Source organism: Pongo pygmaeus, chromosome Y (assembly GCF_028885625.2).
Source record: "Pongo pygmaeus isolate AG05252 chromosome Y, NHGRI_mPonPyg2-v2.0_pri, whole genome shotgun sequence".
Taxonomy (NCBI): Eukaryota; Metazoa; Chordata; class Mammalia; order Primates; family Hominidae; genus Pongo; species Pongo pygmaeus.
The window spans coordinates 14,701,379-14,724,464 of NC_072397.2; the positions used below are offsets into that span (position 1 = coordinate 14,701,379).

General features: G+C 44.9%; 1 protein-coding gene across 1 annotated transcript; it reads right to left on the bottom strand.

The window, feature by feature from the left end:
* Window positions 1-19,441: 19,441 nt before the first annotated feature.
* On the bottom strand, window positions 19,442-22,228 carry LOC129025834 (testis-specific Y-encoded protein 3-like). The gene is made up of 6 exons (XM_054473403.2): window positions 21,722-22,228; window positions 21,033-21,110; window positions 20,793-20,904; window positions 20,546-20,691; window positions 20,357-20,438; window positions 19,442-19,662 (listed from the first exon to the last, which is right to left on the bottom strand). The coding sequence occupies exons 1-6, from the start codon at window positions 22,073-22,075 to the stop codon at window positions 19,640-19,642; spliced, it is 795 nt and encodes a 264-aa protein (XP_054329378.1). The 5' UTR covers window positions 22,076-22,228; the 3' UTR covers window positions 19,442-19,639.
* Window positions 22,229-23,086: the final 858 nt, after the last annotated feature.

Below are 23,086 nucleotides of genomic sequence, written 5' to 3' on the forward strand. Positions count from 1 at the left end.
AGGAGGAGACCGACGTGATGTGGCAGAAGGAGGGCCAGCGGGCACAGCCTGGCCCTGGACCAAGAACACCTGTGCCGTCAATGGACTCGCTGGAGGTCCTTCACTTGGAGCTGGGCTCCGTGAGTGCCCCAGGCCACAGGGCATCTCCGCCTTTTGGGCCAGAGCCATATCCTTGCAGCTTGCTTGTAGCAGCCCTGGGAACACGTGGTAGGCAAGGGGAGCCAAGCACAGCACTCACAAGGGAGAATCGCGGCGCCAAGGTCCCTTCCCGCGCAGCAGAAAGTCGAAGGGCACGTTTCCCTGGGAACGTCCCTGGAGGACGGGCAGTCTCTTTGCCATTGCCAGCCATTCAACCACCCCATGCTCTCGGTGCCCGTTTCCAACAGGCTCAGCCCAGAAACACAAGGTGCTTAAGACGGGTTCGCGGTGCATGGGGCTGCCGACCACCTCAAGGCAGGCACCAGCTCCCCAGATAGGCTTTCTTCCCCCTGCCGGCGCCGAACCCAAAGGGGTGTAGGCCTTGAGTCTATATAACCTCCTTTGCACCCACGCAATTCCCATGGGGAGCGCCAGGCACAACTCTGCCGCCGTTTCTTACTACAGGACTTCCCTCAAGTGGGCAGGCCCACCCCTCAGGGAGACTAGGATGAGAAGACAGCACACACCCGGACATCAGCAGAGCAGGTCCGGCACTCAGCACACAAAGGCCTCCTGCAGCTCATGAACCCGGAGAAGCAGCCGCCTCACACCACCCCGTGCCACCCCGCCCCTCCGCTCCTCAGCTGCAACCACCTGCCCACTTCTTCTTCCTCTCCGCTCTTGTCAGCCCAGGCCGTCTTGGCCGGGGTCCACCCACTCCACAAACCACCATAGCTGTGCCGTTGCCTCCTCGCCAGACAGAGACACAGGACCAACAACGGACGGTGACAGGCCAAATGTCTGGGAGATAGCCCTGCTTCACAGTCTCTGTGCTCTTGCAAAACTGCAGGGCGTCACGAGACTTGCCCACCCAATCATCTGGAGGCTTCCTGACCAGAGGTAGGTTGTTTGGCACACGAGATGTCGGCCTGGGCCGGAAACCATGATGAAGTCCTGCTTTGCTACATGATGGATTTGTAGGTCAGGCTGGGGAGCCTGGGTCGGTGGGAGGGGTCCAGTTTCTGAGTCAGTCTGTGGTCCCCCTGGGGACCAGGGTTGTCTCAGTGGGAGAACTGGAAAGTGGAAACTCGTGGTTCACTACAGCCCAGCTAGATAAGATGGTCGTATTGAATCCATTCTCTTTCTCCTTGATCAGGCAGGTGGAGGACCTCAGCGATCCCGGTTACCGGCGGCGGGATGAAGATTTCATGTCGTCACAATCTCTATTTCGACAGTGAAGTCATCATTAAGGAGTACTGTGTTGGCATCCTCGGTAAGGAATGGCTCCCAGCATGGTAGGGCAGCTGGTGTGTGGGAGGTGAGGTCTGGCATGAACCTTCCTGACTCCTCTCCCTGCAGGGTACAGAGTGTCTCATTCCACTGCAGTCCAGTGGTTCTGGGATCATGAAGGTCAAGCCTCCAGCTGCAGGCAGTACACCTCCTACCTGACCTTATCATATTGGAAGACACAACGGCTGAGCTTATCATATGACAGACATCATGGCTGAGGTGGAGGTGGAGGTTGTTTGGCTGAATAAGACTGCCCGGGTTTTGGCAGGATTGCTGAGGTGGGGTTCGCCGTGGGGCATCCTGGGAAAGGACTTCGCTGGTCATTCCTTGGTCTCCGGGGAACTGGCTTTAAGCTGTGACCTGAACTCCCCTGGACCTGCTTCTGCAGTCCCCTAGATCATCAGCCAGGGCCTATGGCTCAATGCTTTGCAGTTCTATCCCATGGAGGGAAGGACAGCATTAGAGACAGAACAGAGAGGAGGCCAGGCGAGCAACCAAGGATTGGCAACTCAGAGGCCTTTGAGTCCTGGATCTGTGCCCCTCATGGAGAACCCAAGGATCATGGAGGAGACTGCAGTGAGCAATCCCAGGCAATCCATGGTTTGGGGGAGAAAGGCCCATCAGGAAATTATAACACCCACATGTCAGGATTGGGGAACGTTAAGCCACTAGGATGCATATGTGGCTAAAGTCAGTGGGTGAGAAGCAGGGCTTAAGGGATAGCTGTCTCATCATCACTTGCCAGCTCCATGCCCTGCCCTAAGATCTGCTACCACCTGGGGCTCATTTTGAGCTCAACCAGGGCCCTCTCCCTCTCCACGCAGATGTCCACCTGAGGCCCACCTAGGTCTATGCCGTTTTAGAATGTTTCTCCCAGGACTGTCTTGTTCTGTTTCCATGACCCTGGGCTGCCCTGACATGTGTTATCGTCTCTGACATCCTCCCTCCCAGTGCCCTGCCTTCCCATACAAGATAGTCCACCTCACAGGGAATCTGGAGGACCACACTGGGATCCAGTGTGCGGAAATGTTCTATTTTCTTCATGGACAGGTATTTTGGAGCTTCCTCAGGAGCTGGGAATGTGAAGAGATCGCAAAATGGTTGGGGACCTTCAGTGTGTGTCCAGGGAGGGAACCTGGCTGGCAAATAAGGGCCACCTGAGTAATGGCATGGAAATCCAGTGTCAGTTATCTCCTTAAAGACCTGCTTTGTTACATCACCTACTATTAATATAAAAGTTAATTTCTTACAATAATGAAAAAACAAATTTCAGTATGAAGAAATATAATTTATTGATAATTGTATGGAAGAACTCCTGACTGATCCATTTTCCATTGTAGTTCTTATGCGAGACTTGAGGTGTTTAGCAAGTTTTAACATACAGACAAAAGACTGGGAGAATATGTTCACTAATCCTTGGCAGAATTAAAAAAAATAATAAGATATCAGTATAGACAGATTTTCAACGAAGCTAGATTTGTTATTTGATTTTCATCTTAATGTTACATTATTTCTATTTGTAGTTCTAAAATACTCTTTCTTCTTTGAAATGACAGATGTATATGGTGGGATGTGTCAAGTGCCCTTGGTCCGATTAAATGAAACAATCATTGTTCTTTTGGAAACTGGAGTAGGGCTCACGTGTCAAGCTAGACTACAAAGTAGGCAGCATGCGGTTTGAGGAACAAGATCTTCTAGTGCCCGAGCTCTTTCTTCCTCTATGTACTCTATATCCTTATTTTGCTTTGCAGTTTACAATGTCATGTTGTTCCCTACTCCCTTCTTTCCCAAATAGAAACCAACTTTGAAAAACAATCAGCTTTCAGACATTTATCCAACTCACAGGCAAAGTGAGAGTGAACTGTAGGTGCTAGAAACCGCAATCCACTGCTGTCAATTTTATTTTCTCATGTACGTTAATCTCTCCCTCTCTACCACCTCAGTATACATATACAGCTGTGATCTAAATTCTTAGATTGCTTTTATAAATTAGAATTTTTCCCGTTGTTTACTCCCCTGACACCTACCCCTTCATTACTTTTCTCCACTAAGCACGCTGTACCCACTTCCCTCATTTCTTCCCACTGGCTTTTCAGTTCAGTTCAATTGGGTTTTGGTCTCATTCCACTGGAACTACTTTTATCAAGGACAGCATTCCCATCTGTACTATTAAAACCACTGGTTACTTTACCATTTTCCTCTTACTCAAATTCTCAGCTTTATTCTGCACATTAGCAACTCTCTGTTCTTCAAACACAGAGCTAGGCCAAAATTCTCCTATTTTAGAGGGTTGGCAGCTGTTTTTTTCCCTCTTTATCAATGGCTGCTCTTTCAGATATATCACATAAGACTTCCCTGGAGAAAGCTTCACTTAGTGCCCAATGTACAGTAGTTCTGTCTGTTATACCAACCGTCACTACTATCTGTTACTCTCTTTCCGCGTCCCAAAATTTCCTTCACAACATTTACGACTGCTTGTGTCTTTTATTTATTATCTGTCTCTCCCTCTATGTAAAGCTTCATGAAGTTGGGGACCATTAACCCCATATTCATTGCTGTACCTCCAGAACCCAGCACAGTGCTTTTTGCATAGTAATAAACATGCATGCAATATTTATTATTCAATGAGTAATACACCTTAATAATCTTGAATAATGATAAAGATTAATAATAATCTAGAATCTTAATAAAGTTGCATTGAATAATTTGATGGATAGATGAATGGCAAGAATCCCACAATATTTTTTACTAGCCTCAATTTGAAAACTCATGCCAAGACTTGTGGACTTTATCTTTACAATGATTCTTGCACCTGTCTCTTTCTTCCAGTCCTTGCTTCAACTTTCTTTACCCAGGCCACCATCATATGTTAGTTTAAGCATTTAATAAAACTCAGAACTCACCTTCTGTCTTCTCTTGCTGATCTTCAACCCATCCTATATATTGCAGTTAGTCTTATAACCTTTGTGAAACTCTGATATTATTTTCCTATGAAAAAACAACAACAGCAACAAAAACTTGCCTTTGTGTAGACAGTTTGTTCTAAACTTTCTATCCTGGCATTTATGGGCCTTGAAGACCTGGCTGTAACTGATACAAGCTCTAAATGATCATAATGTCCCACGTATTTGTCTAGCTCTTTTTTGTGTGTACTTCTCTTTTGAAAGATTTATGACTCAAAGTTGTGTTATTACAACATTTAATAGAATGAGAACATGATGAGGGCAGAAACATGGTATGTTTTCCAATCTCAATATTTACAGCACTCTATGCATATTTACTGAAAAATCATTGTGTGCCCCAATTCTTGACGCTCTATGTTCAGTATCAAATAGAATATAGAATATAAAAATGATCAATTGCAAACCCTATATAGTGTTCGCGTGTAACTAAAAATACCGAATTCTGTACATTTTGTTTAAGGCAATGGATATGACTTATTATCTGTGCTACTCTTAAATATTGTTGTGCAACTGGTGCCTGCAGTTTCCTGAGCCAAAAGACGAAAAGTTTCGTCCTTAGAAATTTTTCGACTAAAAACTCCTCCAAATAATAAGAAAACACTTAGCAAAAAAAAAAAAAAAAAAAGGTATTGCTGCATGTGGTCTTTTCCCCAGAAAGATATGCAAGATATGAAGGGAACAATAGGATCAGGAAGTGTACTCAGAAGATGAAACTGTATAATGTGAAAAAACCCACTCTGAACAGTTCTGGCACAGGCTATCTGCCTGCAGGCCCTGGTATTGACCCTTAAGCATGCTGTTCAGAATTCCATTATAGAGGAATTAAGGTGGCCAAGAATATATGTTTGTGTGCGTGTTTGTATGTGTGTGTGTGTCTGTGTGTGTGTATGAGGGAGTTTCACTCTTTCTTATATATGTATATATGAGTGTGTGTATACATATACATGCATATGTGTATACACACACACACACACACACACACACACACACACACACACACCCCTACGTACAAGAGACAGAACCTCACTTTCTTGCCCAGACTGGACTGGAGTGCAGAAGCTCAATCTCTGCGCACTGCAGCTTCATCCTCCTGAGCTCAAGTGATCCTCCTGAACAGTCCTCTCACCTTAGCTTCTTCAGTAGCTGGGAACACAGGCACACACCTCCAGTCCTGGCTAATTTTTTGTATCTTTTGTAGAGACAGGGTTTCACCATATTTTCAAGCTAGTCTCCAACTCCTCAGTTCAAGTGGTCCACCCACCTCGGCCTCCCAAAGTCATGGGATCACAGACTTGAGCCACTGTGCCCTAGAACATATATTTCTAAATATTTCAAAATATTAATTTTGGCTGGGTGCGGTGGCTCACACTTGTAATCCCAGCACGTTGGGAGTCCAAGGTGGGTGGTTCAGGAAGTCAGGAGTTCAAGACCAGCCTGGCCAATGCAGTGAAACCACGTCCCTACTGAAAATATAAAAATTACTTAGGTGTTTTGGTGGGTGCCTGCAATCCCAGCTACATGGGAGGCTGAAGCAGGAGAATCCCTTGAACCCAGGAGTCGGAGGTTTCAGTGAGCTGAGTTCGCAGCAGTGCGCTCCAGTATGGACTACCGAGCTAGACTCCATTTCATAATACTAATAATAGTAATAACAATAATAATTGTTACTTGTATCATTCTGCATGAGAACAGTGTAATACAATTAAGAGCAGATGAGTACATAGGAACTTACTTTCATGGAATATTGTTCTTAACATAGTTGTTCTCAATTTTCAATGCACATAATTTTTCCTTCATGAATCTATAAGCTTGAGGTTTGAACACTCCACACTCAACACCTGTAGGGAATGCAAGTGAAAGCCTGCAGTCAGAATGTTACATCCTATTCCATGGGTACTAGCTGTTCCAGTGACATTTGTTAACATTTAGAAAAGGGTTGACATGATGTGCATAATTTTAATCAATCCTGGTGTTGTCTCTGAGTAAACAAAGTGCATGAGTGACATTGGAGATACTTCATGCTTTATCCCTGGATATATACTTATCTTCTAGTTTCATTTTTGTGTGTTTATTTTTGAGGTAGAGTTTCGCTCTTGTTGCCCAGGCTGGAGTGCCATGGCGCGATCTCAGCTCACCGCAAACTCCACCTCCTGGATTCAAGCGATTCTCCTGCCTCAGCCTCCCAAGTAGCTGGGATTACAGGCACTCGCCATCGTGCTGGGCTTATTTTGTACTTTTTTTTTTTTTTTTTTTAGTAGAGATGGGATTTCTCCCAGTTGGTCAGGCTGATCTTGAAATCCCAACTCCTAGTGATCTGCCCACTTCAGCCTCCAAAATTGCTGGGATTATATGCAGAAGCTACCGCTCCCGGCCTTTCTAAATTTTTTATTTATTTATTTATTTATTTATTTATTTATTTATTTATTTTGAGATGGAGTTTCAATCTTTCTTCCAGGCTGGTGTTTAATGGTTAAGTGGTGCGATGTCAGATCACTGCAACCTCTGCCATTCAGGTTTAACCGATTCTCCTGCCTCAGCCTCCTGAGTAGCTACGATTACAGTCACCCCCACACCATGCGTGGATAATGTTTGTATTTTCATTAGAGATGGGCTTTTGCCATTTTACCCAGGGTGGTCTTCAAATTCTGACTTTAGGTGATCTGCCCGCCAGTGCCTCCCAAAATGTAGGATTGCAGGAGTGAGCCACCGTGCCTGGCCTTCTGTTTTCATCTTACGCCATGATTGGTTCATCTTCCAGCTATGCTCCAGTCACCCTGAATTATGTTATACTCAGTTTGATTCCAATAATGTACGAGCTTTTTTGTGTCCAGGCTCTCGCACAGGGCATTTCCTGTGTTTGGATTCCCCTTCCCATCTTGTCTGCCTTAAATACTACTACTCATTCTACTCTATCCAGAGCACTTGATGGTGCACATTCTGAGTTTCTAAGTAAAATATAGATGTATGTTACATAGATTTTTATGGAAAGAATCACCATAGATTTCATCACCTTTAAAAAGTGTCTGTGACCCCATAAATATTAAGATTCATTTGTTTCTGCCCATAATCAAACGTGAAACAGTAAAAGCATACACTGAGACCTCCTCATTTCCAACTGACCCAAACAAATTATCTGTCACAGATATTCTGTCCCTTTTCTCAGTTTTTATAGCACTTTATGTCTTTTTTTTCTTGAAACAGAGTCTCACTCTGTTGCCTATGCTGGAGTATAGTGGCATGATCTCCGTTCACTGCAACCTCCGTCTCCCGGGTTCAAGCAATTGTCCTGCCTCAGCCTCCCAAGAAGTTGGGACTACAGGTGTGTGCCACCAAGGCTGGCTAATTTTTTGTAGAGACAGGGTTTTACCTTGTTAGTCAGGATGGCCTCAATCTCCGGACCTCATGATCCTCCCTCCTTGCCCTCCCAAAGTGCTGGTGAGCCACTGCGCATGAACTACTTATCTCTCTTTTTACATCATTTCTATTTGTCTCCCTTTGGACTCAGCTATCACTGAAGGCAGAAACAATGTCTTATTCACCTTTGATCACAGAACTTAGCACAAATGGATTCATTTTAGCTGGGAGAATGTTGAAGCTTAAATCAATGTGCCTGGAATTTAAAATTAGCAATTTTCATATGCTAAAATTCTGGAGGATACAGTGCTTGCATCTTCTAACTATTACCCATACATTTAAAATTTTGACAGTCATTGCCCATCTTCAGGTTGTAATGTGAATACCAAGAAATACAACATTTCTGCTTAATAAAATATGACAACCTTCAGGTATGATAGGTTAACACAGACAGAATCAGTGTGATGGTATCTGCTTCTCCAAGATAATTTTTTCCAATTATTTTATTTATATGAATTATAGAAGTGAAATAAATAAGTAAAACAAAGGGGGATAAATTGTTGGCAAATAATTAAAAAGTCTCAGAACATAAGGATGCTTATTTACAGATTAAAAGGCGAACACCTAGCAAAATAGCATGAAAATCGATGAAAGCAGACTCGTGTCAAGATACATCAATGTACAATTTGAGAACACTGAGAACAAAGAGAAAATGGTGTAAGTTTCCAGAGAGGTAAAAATAGGTCACGAACAAAGGATGAGGAACCAGATGATTTAGAAATTTTCAACACTGGCCAGGCATGGTGGCTCATGCATGTAATCCCAGCACTGTGGGAGGCCAAGGCGCAGTTTGGGAGGCCGAGGTGCACTTTGGGAGGCCAAGGCAGGCGAATGACCTGATGTCAGGAGTTTGAGACCAGCCTGACCAACATGGAGAAACCCCATCTCTACTAAAAACACAGAATTGTCCAGGCATGGTGGCGCCTACCTGTAATCCCAGCTACTGGGGAGGCTGAGGCAGGAGAATCACTTCAATCCAGGAGGTGCAGGTTGCGATGAGCTGAGATCCTGCCATTGTACTCCAGCCTGTGCAACAGGAGCGAAACTCCATGTCAAATTAAAAAAAAAAAAAAAATCTCAACACTACCGCTATAAAGCAGAAGGCAATGGATTATGGAGTTCTGATTTGAAAATTCTAAAAGAAACTGATTTCTGACATATGTTTTTATTTCCAAATAGACTAAAATCAAATGTACAAGGAGAAAACATAACATTTTTCAGACATATGAGAACTCGAAAATTTTGTCTCCAGGTGAACCTTTCCTCAAGAAATTACTAGAGATTTTTTCCTACCAAAAAGAAGAAGTAAACCAAGAAAGATAAAGATGTGAAATGCAGAAAACAGGACACACAAGAAAAGAGAAAGATAAATTCTTAAAAGGGTAGTGAATGTAAGTCCTAGAATGAGACAATTGAAACAGGCCTGGAGGGCAACCAGTCAAGACTGTCGTAGGGAAGCAGGCTATAAGAGAGTGTTCTTCAAGGTGGGAGCATTTATACAGCAATTGATGTGAATAAAAGTCTTGATATGAGATTTAAAAAACTACTAAAGAATTTTCAATTGAGTTAACACAAGTTGAAATAAAATTAAGTGGAAATTGAACAACAAAATTAAAACCACTATTTCTCAGCAATCCATGGATTATCATAATAGGAATTTAAATGTACTTAGAACTTCACGATACTGCAAATATTACAGATTAAATTTGTGAGTAGCAGGAAAAGTGACATTACAATAGGAGTTTAAAGAGAAATGTTTCTACAACAACTTGAAAATTAATGTACTAGATATTTAAATAAAGAACTTTTCTTCTGTTCACCTTTGTTTCTCACAGGGTACACTCGCTGTGTAGCCCAGGCAGGAGTGCAGTGGCATCATCTCCATTCACCACATCCTCTGCCTCCCAGGTTCCCCCTCTCGACTAGCTGGGATTACAAGCATTCGTCACCATGCCCAGCTAATGTTTTGTATTTTTAGTAGAGGCCAGGCTTCACCATGTTGGCCAGACTGGTCTCCAACTGCTGATCTCAGGTGATCTGCCCGTCTCAGCCTTCCAAAGTCCAAAGTGCTGGGAATACAGGCGTTAGCCATCGTGCCCAGCCAACTACAGTACTTTTTACCTAAGCGACTGGACGAGTGGAGTTGCTTTGTTTTTTTTCTTTTTTGACACATGGTCTCGCTGTGTCATCCAGGCTGGAGTGAAGTAGTCTGATCTTAGCTTACTACAACCTCTGCCTCCCAGGTTCAGGCAGTTCTCCTGCCTCAGCATCCCAAGTAGCTCGACCACAGGAATGTGCCACTAGGCCTGGCTACTTCTTCTATTTTTGGTAGAGACAGGTTTTTGCCATGTTGCCTAGGCTGGTGTCGAACTCCTGACCTCAAGTGACCCACCAACCTCGGCTTCCCAAAATGTGGAAATTACAGGCGAGAGCCACCACGCCCGGCCTGGACTTGCGGTTTTTTGACATAAAAAGAAAGCTGTGGAGGAAAAAGCTTGGTTTGTGGGAGCACCTGAGGTCAGTTTGGTTCAAAGGTTTGGGATACCTATTATCTACTGGCAGTGATGGTATGTTGTTAATGTACAATATGTTCATGCACATAGCATATGTATATGCTCATCAGATGTTTTCAGGTAAAACAAATAGTCATTCCAGTAGTTTGAGCCATTACAGCAATTTCCACCAGGGGATTTCACAGTCGAATTCCAGTTGTGGGCAACAGTGATTAACATAATGGTTATTAATGAGAAGAGATTTTGAGACGTCCAGCCATGTTGAGATGTCAAGGCCTTGAAGGGATGGGTTTGGCATATTATGAAGAAAGAGTGCATTGGACTGGATACTAAGAAACACATTGAATTGTTTTTCTTGCCTCTATAACATGAAAGGACAATTAGAGATATAGAAACAATGGAACATTTCACAGCATGGCTTGACATTTCACTGAACTTTTATCCTTTTAAGCATATACAAAGTTTGTGGATCACACCCTGAGAGCTGAATTAGAGTGAGAATTAACTTCCCGGTTGCCAAAGGAGAACAAGGAGAATGAAGGTGTCCGCAGTTAACAGTATTGGATTAATTGAAATGAAGGTTGACAGACTTTTTTGGCTTTCCAACAAATTGAGTAAAGAAAAGGTAACTGCTTTTCTAATTTCACACATACACAATAGTGGATAAATTAAAAATTACACAACCCATATATTACGGGTATCTCCTAGAAATGTATATGTACATGGGCAAACTCACAGTGTGCACATACGTGTCTATAGCTAAATAAATACAAACCCATTGACCAACAGTTAGCAAGTTAGAAATTATTCTTCCATTTCACCATTGCCTTTCCCAGAATTTTGTCACAAATATGATTTTTCCACATATTTGACGCCTACTCTCTGGAGGGATGTCATGTATACACACAGTAAAGCTGTGAGATATCACAATGTTAGTGTCAGAGAAAACAATAACACCGGTTTTATAAAAGAGTAATTGTGAGGAGAAAGTTATACTTCACATTACTACAAATACACAAGTAGGATTTCATTAAAAGCTGAAATCAGTCAATATAATTTGTTTTTAATGTTTTATTTAAAATACTTAATTTCAACAGGATTACTCAAGGAAAATAACGGTAGTCGTAATAAATAATGAGGAAGAATTCCCTCTAATTGTTGATTATTTAAAATGTGAGTAAAATACTAAAAGACACTGTATAATGTAGTTTCATGAAGCATTCTTTATGGTTTACATAAAATTAATAGTCTCAATGGAATATTTGGAGACTGTGAACATTCCATATATCAATTTATTGTACTTTCACTTTATTACTTACTTGCGTATCATCACTGATGGAAATAAAAATGTGTATATTTACACATATGAAAAACGTGGATTTTTGTTTGTTTTCTAGTCAGAGAAAGTTACCAATAATTTTGTCTATATAGGAAACTTTTTGCAAACCCAAATTCTGAACTTTCTTTTCTTTTGAAGATTCTTATTTCAGTCTAGGTATGAAAAGGAATTGGCTGTGATCATTCTTTGATTTCACTGTTATTTGTGAGTTTCTGATACAGAGTTAGGAATGTACAGACTTTAAAACTTGCTTTCTTTTTCTTCGTCTCCCTTTGGACCTGTATATGTGATTTCTGCAGTAATGTGCACCATTATCTCACATATGGTTGCTGAAAGATACAAGCATAAATAGAATTCTTAGTTTCACTGAATCTTGGGGAACAGACAAGTAAAACTGAAAGATAATTATGGTATGAATGTAAGTAAGCAGTTTATCACAGAGGTACAATAAGGGTGAAAATCTATTTAAAAATACATGCCTCATCCAAAACATGAGGTAGTAAAAATGAAACATTTAAGTTGGCATGAAGAACAGTTTAAAAGTTGTGATTATTTCCGGTGAGAGCAAGTAGCTGAAACATCATGAGGAAGTCCTTCAAAGCTACATGTTGGATTGCTGGTCAGGATGGTAAGCCCGGGTCTGGGGAAGGGTTCTAAGATCCAGGTCAGTTTGAGGTGCTCCTGGAGCTCAGGGGTGTCTCAGTCGGGGAGCTAGGAAGGGGAAACGCATGCTTCACCCCAGCTAGAAGGCCACCTCAGCCCACCTAGATGAAATTGTCCCTTGGCTGTCCTCTTTCTCCTTCTTGGACAGGCAGGAGGAGGAACTCACTCATCATGAGTACAACTGGCAGGAAGAAGTTTGCCTGTCATCACAACATTTACTTTGGCAACGAAGTGCTCACTAAGGAGTATTGCGTTGGCATCCTCAATGAGGAGTGCCTCCTGGTATGGTAGAGGGGGTAGTACCTGGGAAGCTCGGCCTGGCGTTAGCCTTCCTGACTCCTCTCCCTCCAGGATACAGGGCGACTGGCTCCACTGCAGTCAAGTGGTTCTAGGCTCATTCAGGTGAAGGCCCCAGTTTCCTGCAGGGCACTGCCTAACTGAGCTTCCTCAGCTGGTTGGCTGACTGTGACTGCCCAGGGTATGGCAGGTTTGCTGAGGTGGGGCAGCTATGCGGCGTCATGGCAAAGGACCTTGTTGGACATTCCTCGGCATCGGAGGAATTGGCTTTGGACCGGAACCTGACCTGTCACGACCACTTTGCCCAGTCCCCGAGGTCATCAGCCAGGGCCTGTGGCTCAATCTCCTGCAGCACTACTCAACGGAGTTAGGCCCTCAGAGAGGGAACAGAGAAGAGGACAGGGAAGCAGCCCAGGCCTGGGGGTTGAGAAGCCTGTGGGTCCCGGAGTTAGGATGCACATAGAGAAGCCAAGGCTCAGGGAGGAGATTGCAGTGAGCAAACTCAGGCCATCATGGGCTGGTGGAGAAAGGTCCATAAGGGAACTGTAGTTCCCACATTTCAGGATAGGGGAACCCTAATCTGCTAAATAGGCATAATTAGCAAAGGTCAATGGGTAAGAAGCCAGGATCAAGAGATAGCTGCCTCATCATCCCTTGCTAGCTCCCTTCTCTGTCCTGAGGCGTGCCACTACCTGGCCTTCAGTTTGGGATCCACCAGGGCTGTCTCACCCTCCATACAGATGCCCACCTGAGGCCTGTCCAGGTCTACATCCTCCCAGAATGGCTCTCCCAGGCCTGCCAAGTCCCATTTGGATGAACCCAGGCTCTCCTGACATGCTTGTTCCCCTCTGCCATCCTCATTCACCCAGCAACTCCCCACCCACAAAAAAGGCAGGCCATCGCACAGGGAATCTGGAGGACCACACAGGGCTCGCAGGGGAGGAAATGTGAAGAGACAGCAAAACGGAAGGGGATCCTCTGTGTGTTTCCAGGAAGGCAATCTGGCTGGACATTAAGGCCCACCTCACTATTGCTGAGGACACCCAGTGTCTCTTGGCCCTGAGCATGTGCACACAAACACATTGTCTAAATGGCATTGACATCAATACTACCTGAGTGATCCTCAGATCCTATACAACCCCTGTAAAAATATCAATGACCCATTCTTCTTAGAAAAGTAATCTGAGAATCCTAAATTTCCTGTGAAACGGCAGAACATCCTGAAAGCCCAGAGCAATCCAGTAAAACGCACAAAGCTGGAGGCATCACACTACCTAACTTCATGATATACTACTACAAAGCTTTACGTACCGAAATAGGATAGCACTGCAGAAAAGCAGAGACTTGAGCTTATGAAAAACAACAGGAGCCCAGAACTAAGTCACTGCATTTGCAGCTAAGTCACGGCCTTTTCCCAAAGCAGCAACAACGCCCAGTGAAAAATCAAGTATCTTCTATAAACTAGGTTGGGGACAAACTGAATAGCCACATAAAGGAATTTACAAGTGGATAATTTATCACCAACCTCCAATGTCAGACAGGAAACAATAAAAATACCAGAACAAATCACAAGGAAGAAGCTCCATGGCATCTCTGTAGGCAATGATGGTCTCAAAGTGACTGCAAGAGCACAGTAAACACCATCAGAAATAGAGGATGTAATCATATCAAACTAAAGTGCTTCACCACAACACAGAAAACTAAAGAAACAGAAGGGGCATCCTACAGGATGGGAGCAATGATTGGGTCACCATAGATCTGTTAATGGGTCAATATTCAAAGTACATAAGGAACTCCCCACAACTCAATAGCTTGAAAACAAATGGGCAAAGGCTGGAATACTCATTTCTGAAACTAAGACATACAGTTGTCCAGAGGACACACTAAAAAGTCCTCATCATCCCCAACCCACCAGGAAAATGCAAATCAAAACACAATGAGATTTCTTCTCACTTCAGTCAGAATGCCTATTTTCCAAAAGACAAGAAAAAAAAAAAAGAAAAAAGAAAACCCTCATTTCTGGTGAGGATGCAGAGAAAAGGAATTCCTTGCTCACTTTTGGTGAGAATGTAAATTGGTGCAGGCATTACAAGAAGTTTTATGGGTTTTATTTAATATAAACAGTCTTCAAAAATCTACAGGTAGAACCACCCACCATATGATCCAGCAAATCAAAATACCCGGGCACGCCCACAAGTACACAGATCAGTATGTTGAAGGTGTGCATGCACCCATGCAAGTATTGTTGCACTCATTACATTTTCCCTAGAGCCAAAATAACGGAAGCAACCTGAGTGTCCCTCAATTGATGAGTGGATTAAAAAAATGGGGTAAATACACCTACGCGGAATAGAAAAATGTAATGCAATAATAAATAAGGAAATCCTGCCAGTTGTGACAATGCGTGTGAATCTGCTGAATGTGTGCATGCCATTTTGTTAAGTCACATAAGCCAGGTATCTGAAAGGCAACTAGCACATGACCTCATTCTTATAAGAAATTGAAAAAGCGGACTTCACAGAGGTAGTGACTCCGAAGGCGGGGGTGAAGAGGGTGCACTGAGGAGATGCTGGATCAAGAATTCATATTTCTAGTTAGAAAGGAGGGATAGGTCAAAAATATTTTCTTCAGCCTGCTGACTATAACTGGTGATAATGTATTCTTTCTCTAACAAAATTCTAAGACAGTGCATGTCAAGTTTTTTCACAACAAAAATGACAAGTATGTGAGATCACGCATATGTTGATTAGCTGGATGTATCCAATGCATAATATATATGACCTTTTGAACAACACTCCTTATGTTATAAATATGTATCATTTCATATGACAGTTTCAAATGAACATACAATTTTTAAAACGCCTTAAGAGAATAAATGTCAATAAACTATTTTATTATAAAGCGGTGCCTTTCATTTCTATCAAAGTCTTTTTCATGACACAGGAAAGAATGCAACATCGTTTGGTAAGTTAAGGAAAAATATATATGTGCACATATATATATATATAAATTTATAAATATGAAAATCGCAATGAATGCTGACGATGAGTTGAAAGATAGAAATTAGAGGCACGGAGACTACAGTCCATGAATTGAAACCTTCACTGCATGTTTGAAAAGAAGACGTGAGGAGGTAGAAGAAAAAAGCAAAAAACTCAAAGCCATGCCAGGGCCATGGGTCACACCTGTCATTCCGGCACTTTGGTAGGCTGAGGTGGGAGGATTGCCTGCACTCAGGAGTTCCAGAGGAGCCTGGGGCAACATGGGCCCATATCCAAAAAGTAATCAATTGCTAAATTAATACATAGCTGGGAAGGGTTGCATGCACCTCTAGTGCCAGCTGTGTGAGAGTCTGAGTTGAGAGGATCACATGGGTGTGTGGTGTCTGGGATGCAGTGGGCTAAGACCCTGGGGCTGCTGTCCAACCTAGAAGACAGAGTAAGACCCATTCTCGGAAAACCAACAAAAAAAGAGTCACATTCGGCAAATTAAAACTACGTAGTGTGAGGAGAATCAAAATAAATGAAACATCATTAGAGCCTACGCGATCCGATGGAGGAAACCAGCTTTCACATAATAACAGCGCCAGATGGGGAGAACAATAAGAAAGGGCAGAGAGAACACTGTAAGTAATAATACACCAAACTCCCCAAATGACTTAAAAGACATAAATGTAAAAAGAGTGCTCCTTTTCCATTCAAAGCCCTTAATAACAAGTGCAAGTGTCTTTTTCTGAATCCCTGACATGCATTCAGCTAGCCTGAACCTCTTGGTGAAGTTCCCAGACCACGATGTGCCCTTTCTATATGCTCTCATTTTCTTATTTCCTATCACTTATCTGTAGCAGGTCATAACGAATCATGATTGTTTGACATTCTTTGACACAATGAATAATTCAGGTATGAGTTCATTAAACAATAGTTTATGACATGTCGTGAAGAAATTCTGTACGCATGATGTTGGTTAAAAGATAATACAAAACTGAAATGGAGGAAGAAGAACATTTTCTACGTTTCATCATCGTGCTTGTGTTTACGCAGCATGTATCTACGAACTATAGCTGCCTGCTGGAAAATCATCTGACACAATCACTTGAAAGTTCTCCTTCCGCTTGGGAGACCACAGGCATACCCACTTTTTCACTTTTCCACCTTTTCGATACACTGAGCGGGATGAGTGGAATCCATGGGACTTTTGGCTTTGCTGCAATGCTCAGTATTTGTTTTTAACACTGTCATTGCTAGATTGGCCTGAAATAAACCGTTCATTATGGCTCACAAAAAGAACTCATCTCTTTCAGCTCAGAGTCTTTCAAAGAGGAATTTCATCCAGACATTCTGATGTCTGACGCCACTGCCAAGAGATTCAGAATTACAAACTAAATTCAGATAGAGAACAGAAAGGTAGATGATACAGACGGAGAGAGTGTGGTGGGGAAGGAAGGGAAAGAAGAAAGGAAGGGTGTAAAGGAAAGGAAGGAAGAAAGGAAGGGAGAGAGAGTGACAGATGTTCAAAGACACAGATACAAATTCTAGCATGGTTGTAGAGATAGGCATGTACAAATTACCGCAGGTAGTGTGGAAAAATATGGGGAGACATAGGTGGAGTCAGAGGAAAGATACAAACCCACGCAGAGAAATAAACATACACAACTACAAACACACTAAAAACTACAAACACACACTTGGTACTTTAAACATGAAAAAGACCCTGACAGTAGATGTAACAGAGGTGTTTCAGAGTTACTGAGGCAGAATACAAATCCGTCAGTACCCTTAGCGTTTGTGGCCCATGTGCACGGATATTCAGTGGAAGAAGCGTTAGACAGCCTGTACAATTCAGCACCATCTCTGATAATACCAAAACAATGGATCTCATGTGAAATCACTAGACTGAATTGTATGTAGGATTTGAGGAAGGAGCCCAGTCGGCTGCATTCACTCGGTGGGGTGGCAATATGGCTGAGCCACCAACCCATGGCACGCCCTTCCATTGTAGACAGTTCCTGGTTTGCTGCCTGCCTTGTAAAAAGCTCTTCCCCTACCACCACTTTAAAACAGGCTAGTTCCAAAACTAGCCCTAGCCATCTATTTATGGTCTCCTTCTTATCTATTTACCTCCTAGAGAAATCATTGCAAGACACCTTCCTCAACTTTTTCCTATGCATTAAATTTGGGGCAAGACCTTTTCACATGACCTGATTATAGGCAAGTCCCCAGACATTTCCTAATCTGAGTTGCCCTGAGTGCAGGCACCAATCTGTGGCCCCATTCCCACTATAGGGATACTGTACTGGACCACAGTGTCTTTGACCTGCACACAGTGAGATAAAGGGCAGCTTCACGGGGCCAAAGGGTTCCGAATGTTTTCAGAATAATTTGCTGAGAAAACCTGTTTCTCCTGTGTTTGTGGGTCATGGGGACAGTAGTCAGAGGAGGACAAGACTCCCCCTCCAGAGCTTCAGCACTGTGCCCAGGAGCAGGGGCAAAACTGGGCTATAGATTTTCAAAGCTCAACTGCTGTTACCGAGCAGGAGGTGTGGAATGCGTATTGAAGGCAGTACAACAGATTCATGAACTTTGACTGTCAAACCTTCCTCCCTGAAACAACATAGCTCTTCTCACAGAAGCTGTGCCGACCAGAGTACATATGGGACAGGAATGTTAGCACTCTACTAGTGTGTGGCCAACATGGATGCTCATGTTGGAACTGTTTTTTCTGGGAACCGGGAAGAAAGTTCTGCCGCCGACACTGAAATCCTCCTCACCCATCAGTGACACAGGCAACCCCTCGTCTTGTGCATAGACACAGGTGTTCATGGGAAGCCGCCACCCACCCGTGAATGAAAACTGTATGTGTTGTCCTCCTGTGTGAGGCTTGCAACACATACTGTGCAACTATCTGCTCTTTACATTATTAAACTTAGGCAAAGTATGCTGAAAAGGCCACAGAAAATCAGAGGGCCCTGGGCTCCAGAAACAATCTGCAGTGCCAATCACTAGGGAGAATAGAGCCTCACTAGAGTTTGCAAGAGCACAAAATGCACTCGTAATGTTGGTAGCTACATACACTACTGGTTCCTCACCTAACATACAATCGTGGAGAAAAGCTTAACCCAACTAAAGATGTAAACATCAACAAGAGTGTCCATATCCTGTGTCATCAAGTGACAAGACAGTCCATGCGTGGATTCCCCAGCAATCTTATATTCCACAAATCCAACCCCTTTCCCCGCACTTCTGCCAGTCTGTGTTTTCCCTTAGTCATCTACGCCAAAAAGCATATCCTGAATGCTTTCCCACATGCCTCTGTCACCTTTCCCACAGTCCCTCCATACACCTTACCTGCCCATTTCTTCTCACGTTGATGTGTGAGAAGTTCTGAGGGGCTGATTGTCCCAGAAAAGGATTATGCATTCACCTTTAAAAGAACGTGAATTCAACAAGAAAGGGAACTTCAAGATTTCCATCATCCTGTGCTTATCTATTGTGTATGATGATACCCAAAATGAAGGATTTTAGAGGTCCCAGCAAACTGGGCTGTGGAAACCTTAACCCCTTTCCTTGAACTACTTCTGCTTCCATAGGACAAAGTAAGTTTCCAACTAAGCTGTCTTTTGCTTTGACCTCCCCAACTCTGTCCTGTAGGAAGAATCCCAACACATTCCACACCCATTCACTCCACAATTTTAGAGGCCCAGCTCCAACACAGACGGGTCAGTTCCATGAAGAAAATAAAGCATATTGATTGATCAATTCAATATGACACCCAAATCCAGGGGATAAACGTACACACACACACAGAAACAAACACACACACACAGAGTCAAACATTCTTGAGAATATTTATTTGGCATTCCATACAATCCAAGTTTACCCCCTTTTCCTGTCTGATTTTTTTGTGACTGGGTCGGTTTTTCCTTTACTTCCTGGGCATAAGACCATGCTGAGTACTGACATCCTGCATACGGTAGTAACTTTTTAGGAGTTCTGCTGTTTTAAGTAAGGTCCGATGCTCCCTCACAGTCAACTCAACATCTGGGAGTCCCCTAGAGAAACACAAACGCATGTCAAAACGCATTTCTCTCAGCCATACTTTGAAATGTTTTAATTGCAGGGCCCGCTGAGAAAAGGATATCCCTTCCCCATTTGTGATCTCTTAAACTTCCTCCTACCATGGGTTACAAACTGTTCTCCGCAATACCTGCCCCATTCCCAGTACTCTCTGTGAGGGGAGTCAGCTAACAAGATGCATTGTACACTAAAAGCACACAGAAATCTGATGCGGCAATAGCTCAAGGAAATCCATCAATCTAAACAATCCTTTGCGGTCTAGGACAGGGATGACCAGGAGGCACATTCAGGGAGCCCAATCTCATGGAGTAGGTAGGATGACTGCCGCTGGGGTTGACGGCCATGGAATCAAGGGCTACAGATTGAAGTGAATGATTTTCAGCTTCACTTCTCAGTGATTCTGGAAATGGACTATGCTCCCCTGGGCTTAAGACTCACAGCTATAACCTGCCTTGCAGTGCAGTCTCTAATCTGCCTTTTTCAGCCCAATGCCATGAATGTCCTGGATTCTGTCACTCTCTCTCGTCCTCTCAAGGAATTTCTACATATAGGAAAGCAGCCTCAATTTCTACATTTCTGAAACGAGCGTCCAGGCTCCCTGAATAGGCAGGTGTGTCAACCCCCTCATAGTGGGCATCAAACAGCTCCAGTTCCAACTGAACGGCTCACCTGAAATCTCTGTTCCCTCTTCAGGTGGCTTCATCCTCTTGTAGTACGGCAGGGGATTGCGCCACAGGTCCTTACATAGGATCTGTCAGGGGAATCAATCGGCAAACGCCTCATCAGGGCTCAGACTGGTGACCCAAACAGGTGGGAACACACCAGGGTCATTGCTGATGTTTCCCAGTGAGGACCCACCTCAGCAATCCTATTAGATCCTGCGAAGTTGTGGTCAGAAAACCAGTTGAAGAAGTTAAGGCTGCTGTTGTGGTGTCTGCGGCGACAGGCCTCAACTTCATAATCTGGATACCACTGAATTGGAGTGGAATGAGAAGCCCTGTATTCTACAGAGACAGAAAGTTTTGTGGGAAGGGGACTGGATCACGTTGGCAATGATCCACCCACCATCTTCCTTCCACTACCCATCCTGGGAGCCACCTGTCACCTGTGATGTTCACCAGATATTCCTTGGTAATCACTTTATTCTGGAAGTAGGGGTTACTCCGAAAGAACAACATGATCCTGCAGAGATGAACGGGATGCTTCACTTCTTCCACCTGTCAGGACAAGGTGGAGAAAGTTTAAATACCTTTTTGGGTGAGGTGCCAACTGTTGCTCACAGGAACCAATTATTTCCCTTACCCTCCCCCACTAAACCCTCTAGCCTCAGTCTTGCTGTCCTCACCTCCAAGTTGATCATGTAGCTCAGCATGTCTTCATCTTGGTCAGTGATCAGGGCTGACATCTGGGGGTGGTTTGCAATCTGATTTAGGTCAAAGAGCCTTTACATGCGGTGGAAGGAGAAGCTAGGAGCAACAGGGAAGAAGGCCTAAGAGCACCCAGAGGCTGGGGTAGGGGATTTCTCAGATCTGCTTCCACGTATGACCTCCTTTCGCCTCCCCCTACCCCTAAAATAAGGCCCCTTGGCTTCACAGAGGGTGTATAATTCTGAGGCTGACTGCACTGACATGCGGAGGTGCGATTTGCAGAGACTTGCTGGTGTCTGAGGAGTGGCAGAACCTGCTTATAGCCGAAGACGCCCAGTCCCAGATCGGACTAGAAAGGGGGAGCAATCACACTGCCTTAAAAATAGCTTGATGCACACAAAAACCTATTCTGGTCTGAACTCGCTTCTGTTCTTCAAAAACATGCCCCAAACGTCTGCTGCTCGGCATCACCAAGGGTTTCTCTGCCGCACGCAGGAAAATAGTACCCACGCCTGCTGCAGTTTTCCCTAGCCACATTTGTCCGGGGCAACTCACCTTTGTTCCCCAAAGGTGGCGTCACATCGATGCCAAGCTGCCCATAAGTTACTTACACTTCCCCGAGAGCACCTCTCCACCAGAAAGGCAGAAGAAACACTGAGAAGGATACAACATTGGCCCAGAAGCCAGGGACGCTCTGGATGACCGCGCCTCTGCAGTCTAGGTGGGCCTTGCGCCTCCGCTCCATCTTTTCCCTCTGCCGAGAAAAGGCCTTCCTGGCTTGGGCATTAACCGGCCCCAGCTCCACCTGAACGGCCAGCAGCTCCTCCAGTGCAGACTCTGGGGTCATGGGCCCAGGGCCAGGCTGTGCCCGCTGGGCCTCCTCCTGCGGCTCCACGAGGCCCTCCTCCTGGGCCACCACCTCCACCTCCGCCATTATGTCATCCAACACCAGCACCGCCTCCTCCCCCAAAGCCACCTGCTCACTCTCCACCCCGGCCGCCCCCTCCTGTACAGCCTCCATCCTGAAGACGGTGCCCTCCTCCGCACTCCCACTGAGCAAGGCCTATGCTGCCCGAACCGAGCCACACGAACCCGGCCGCAGCCTTTATTGCACCCAGTGGGTCAGCGGGCCCTCAGTGCGCATGCGCGGGGCTCCCGGGCGCCCCCTAATGGACTGCGCGGGAAGAGCGTGGGGAGCCGCGCTGCGACCGCCTTCCTCCCATGCTGGCCAATGAATGGGAGGGCGGTGGGCGTCTCCCTGGGCGGCACAGCCACTGGTGGGCCTGCATCTCCAACTCCCCCTAACGCCAACTCCTCTCCCCAAACCTCCTCCGAGAAGCCCTTGGAGCTTGTGCCCGGTAGCTCGGCATCCTGGGACAGACGGGCTGCGTGGCATTTGGAATTGTGGGCACGGCAGCCCTGTGTCCTGACATCCTGAGTGTGGCAAGCCATGAAAATCTCTATGTGTCATGAACACATGAAACATCTCTCTTCGTTAGGCAGGCCAGCTGGATGGTACGGAAGCAATACTGCAGATCCAGAGAACTCTCTCTGGTTGCTGGGGCCAGGTTGACAGGGGCGGCCTAGGGGAAGTGAGTCGGGCCGGGCACGTGGGAGGAAAGTCGCCTCCTTGTGCTAAGGTGAAATTGATCTGTTGTAGAGGCCAGAACCCCGGCACACACTATCGCAGGTCGAGGCAAATACAGGCTCTGCGTACCATGCTTCCTCCCTGAGGATGCTGCAGTCCAAGGAGCATTCCAAAGGGCCTCTTGTCCTATGCCCTGGGCACACCAGAGGCCGGCCGCCAGGGTTGGCCATTGATGACTTGCGCGCACGGTGTTTTGCAATGCCTTGCCGACCCAGAGGCTCCCGCACCCGCTGCAGTGGCTGCGGTGCCTGCTGGTGGTGCTCTGCAGGCCCAGGGCCTGGGCCTCTGGCTCCTGAGCTCCTGTGCACAGTTGAGCCTGCGGGGGAGCCGAGCCCTGTGGCCATTGCAGGATCTGCGGGTCCAGCGGAGCTCCTCAGGAAACCT

What these genes read in the sequence shown, in the direction of transcription:
- LOC129025834 (XM_054473403.2), bottom strand. Translation starts at nt 22,075, where the DNA reads ATGGAGGCTGTACAGGAGGGGGCGGCCGGGGTGGAGAGTGAGCAGGTG. An exon ending in GATCTAATAGGATTGCTGAG is followed by an intron (nt 20,439 to 20,545) that starts GTGGGTCCTCAC and finishes TTCCCCTGACAG; the next exon opens with ATCCTATGTAAGGACCTGTG. An exon ending in AGAGGGAACAGAGATTTCAG is followed by an intron (nt 19,663 to 20,356) that starts GTGAGCCGTTCA and finishes GTGTTTCTCTAG; the next exon opens with GGGACTCCCAGATGTTGAGT.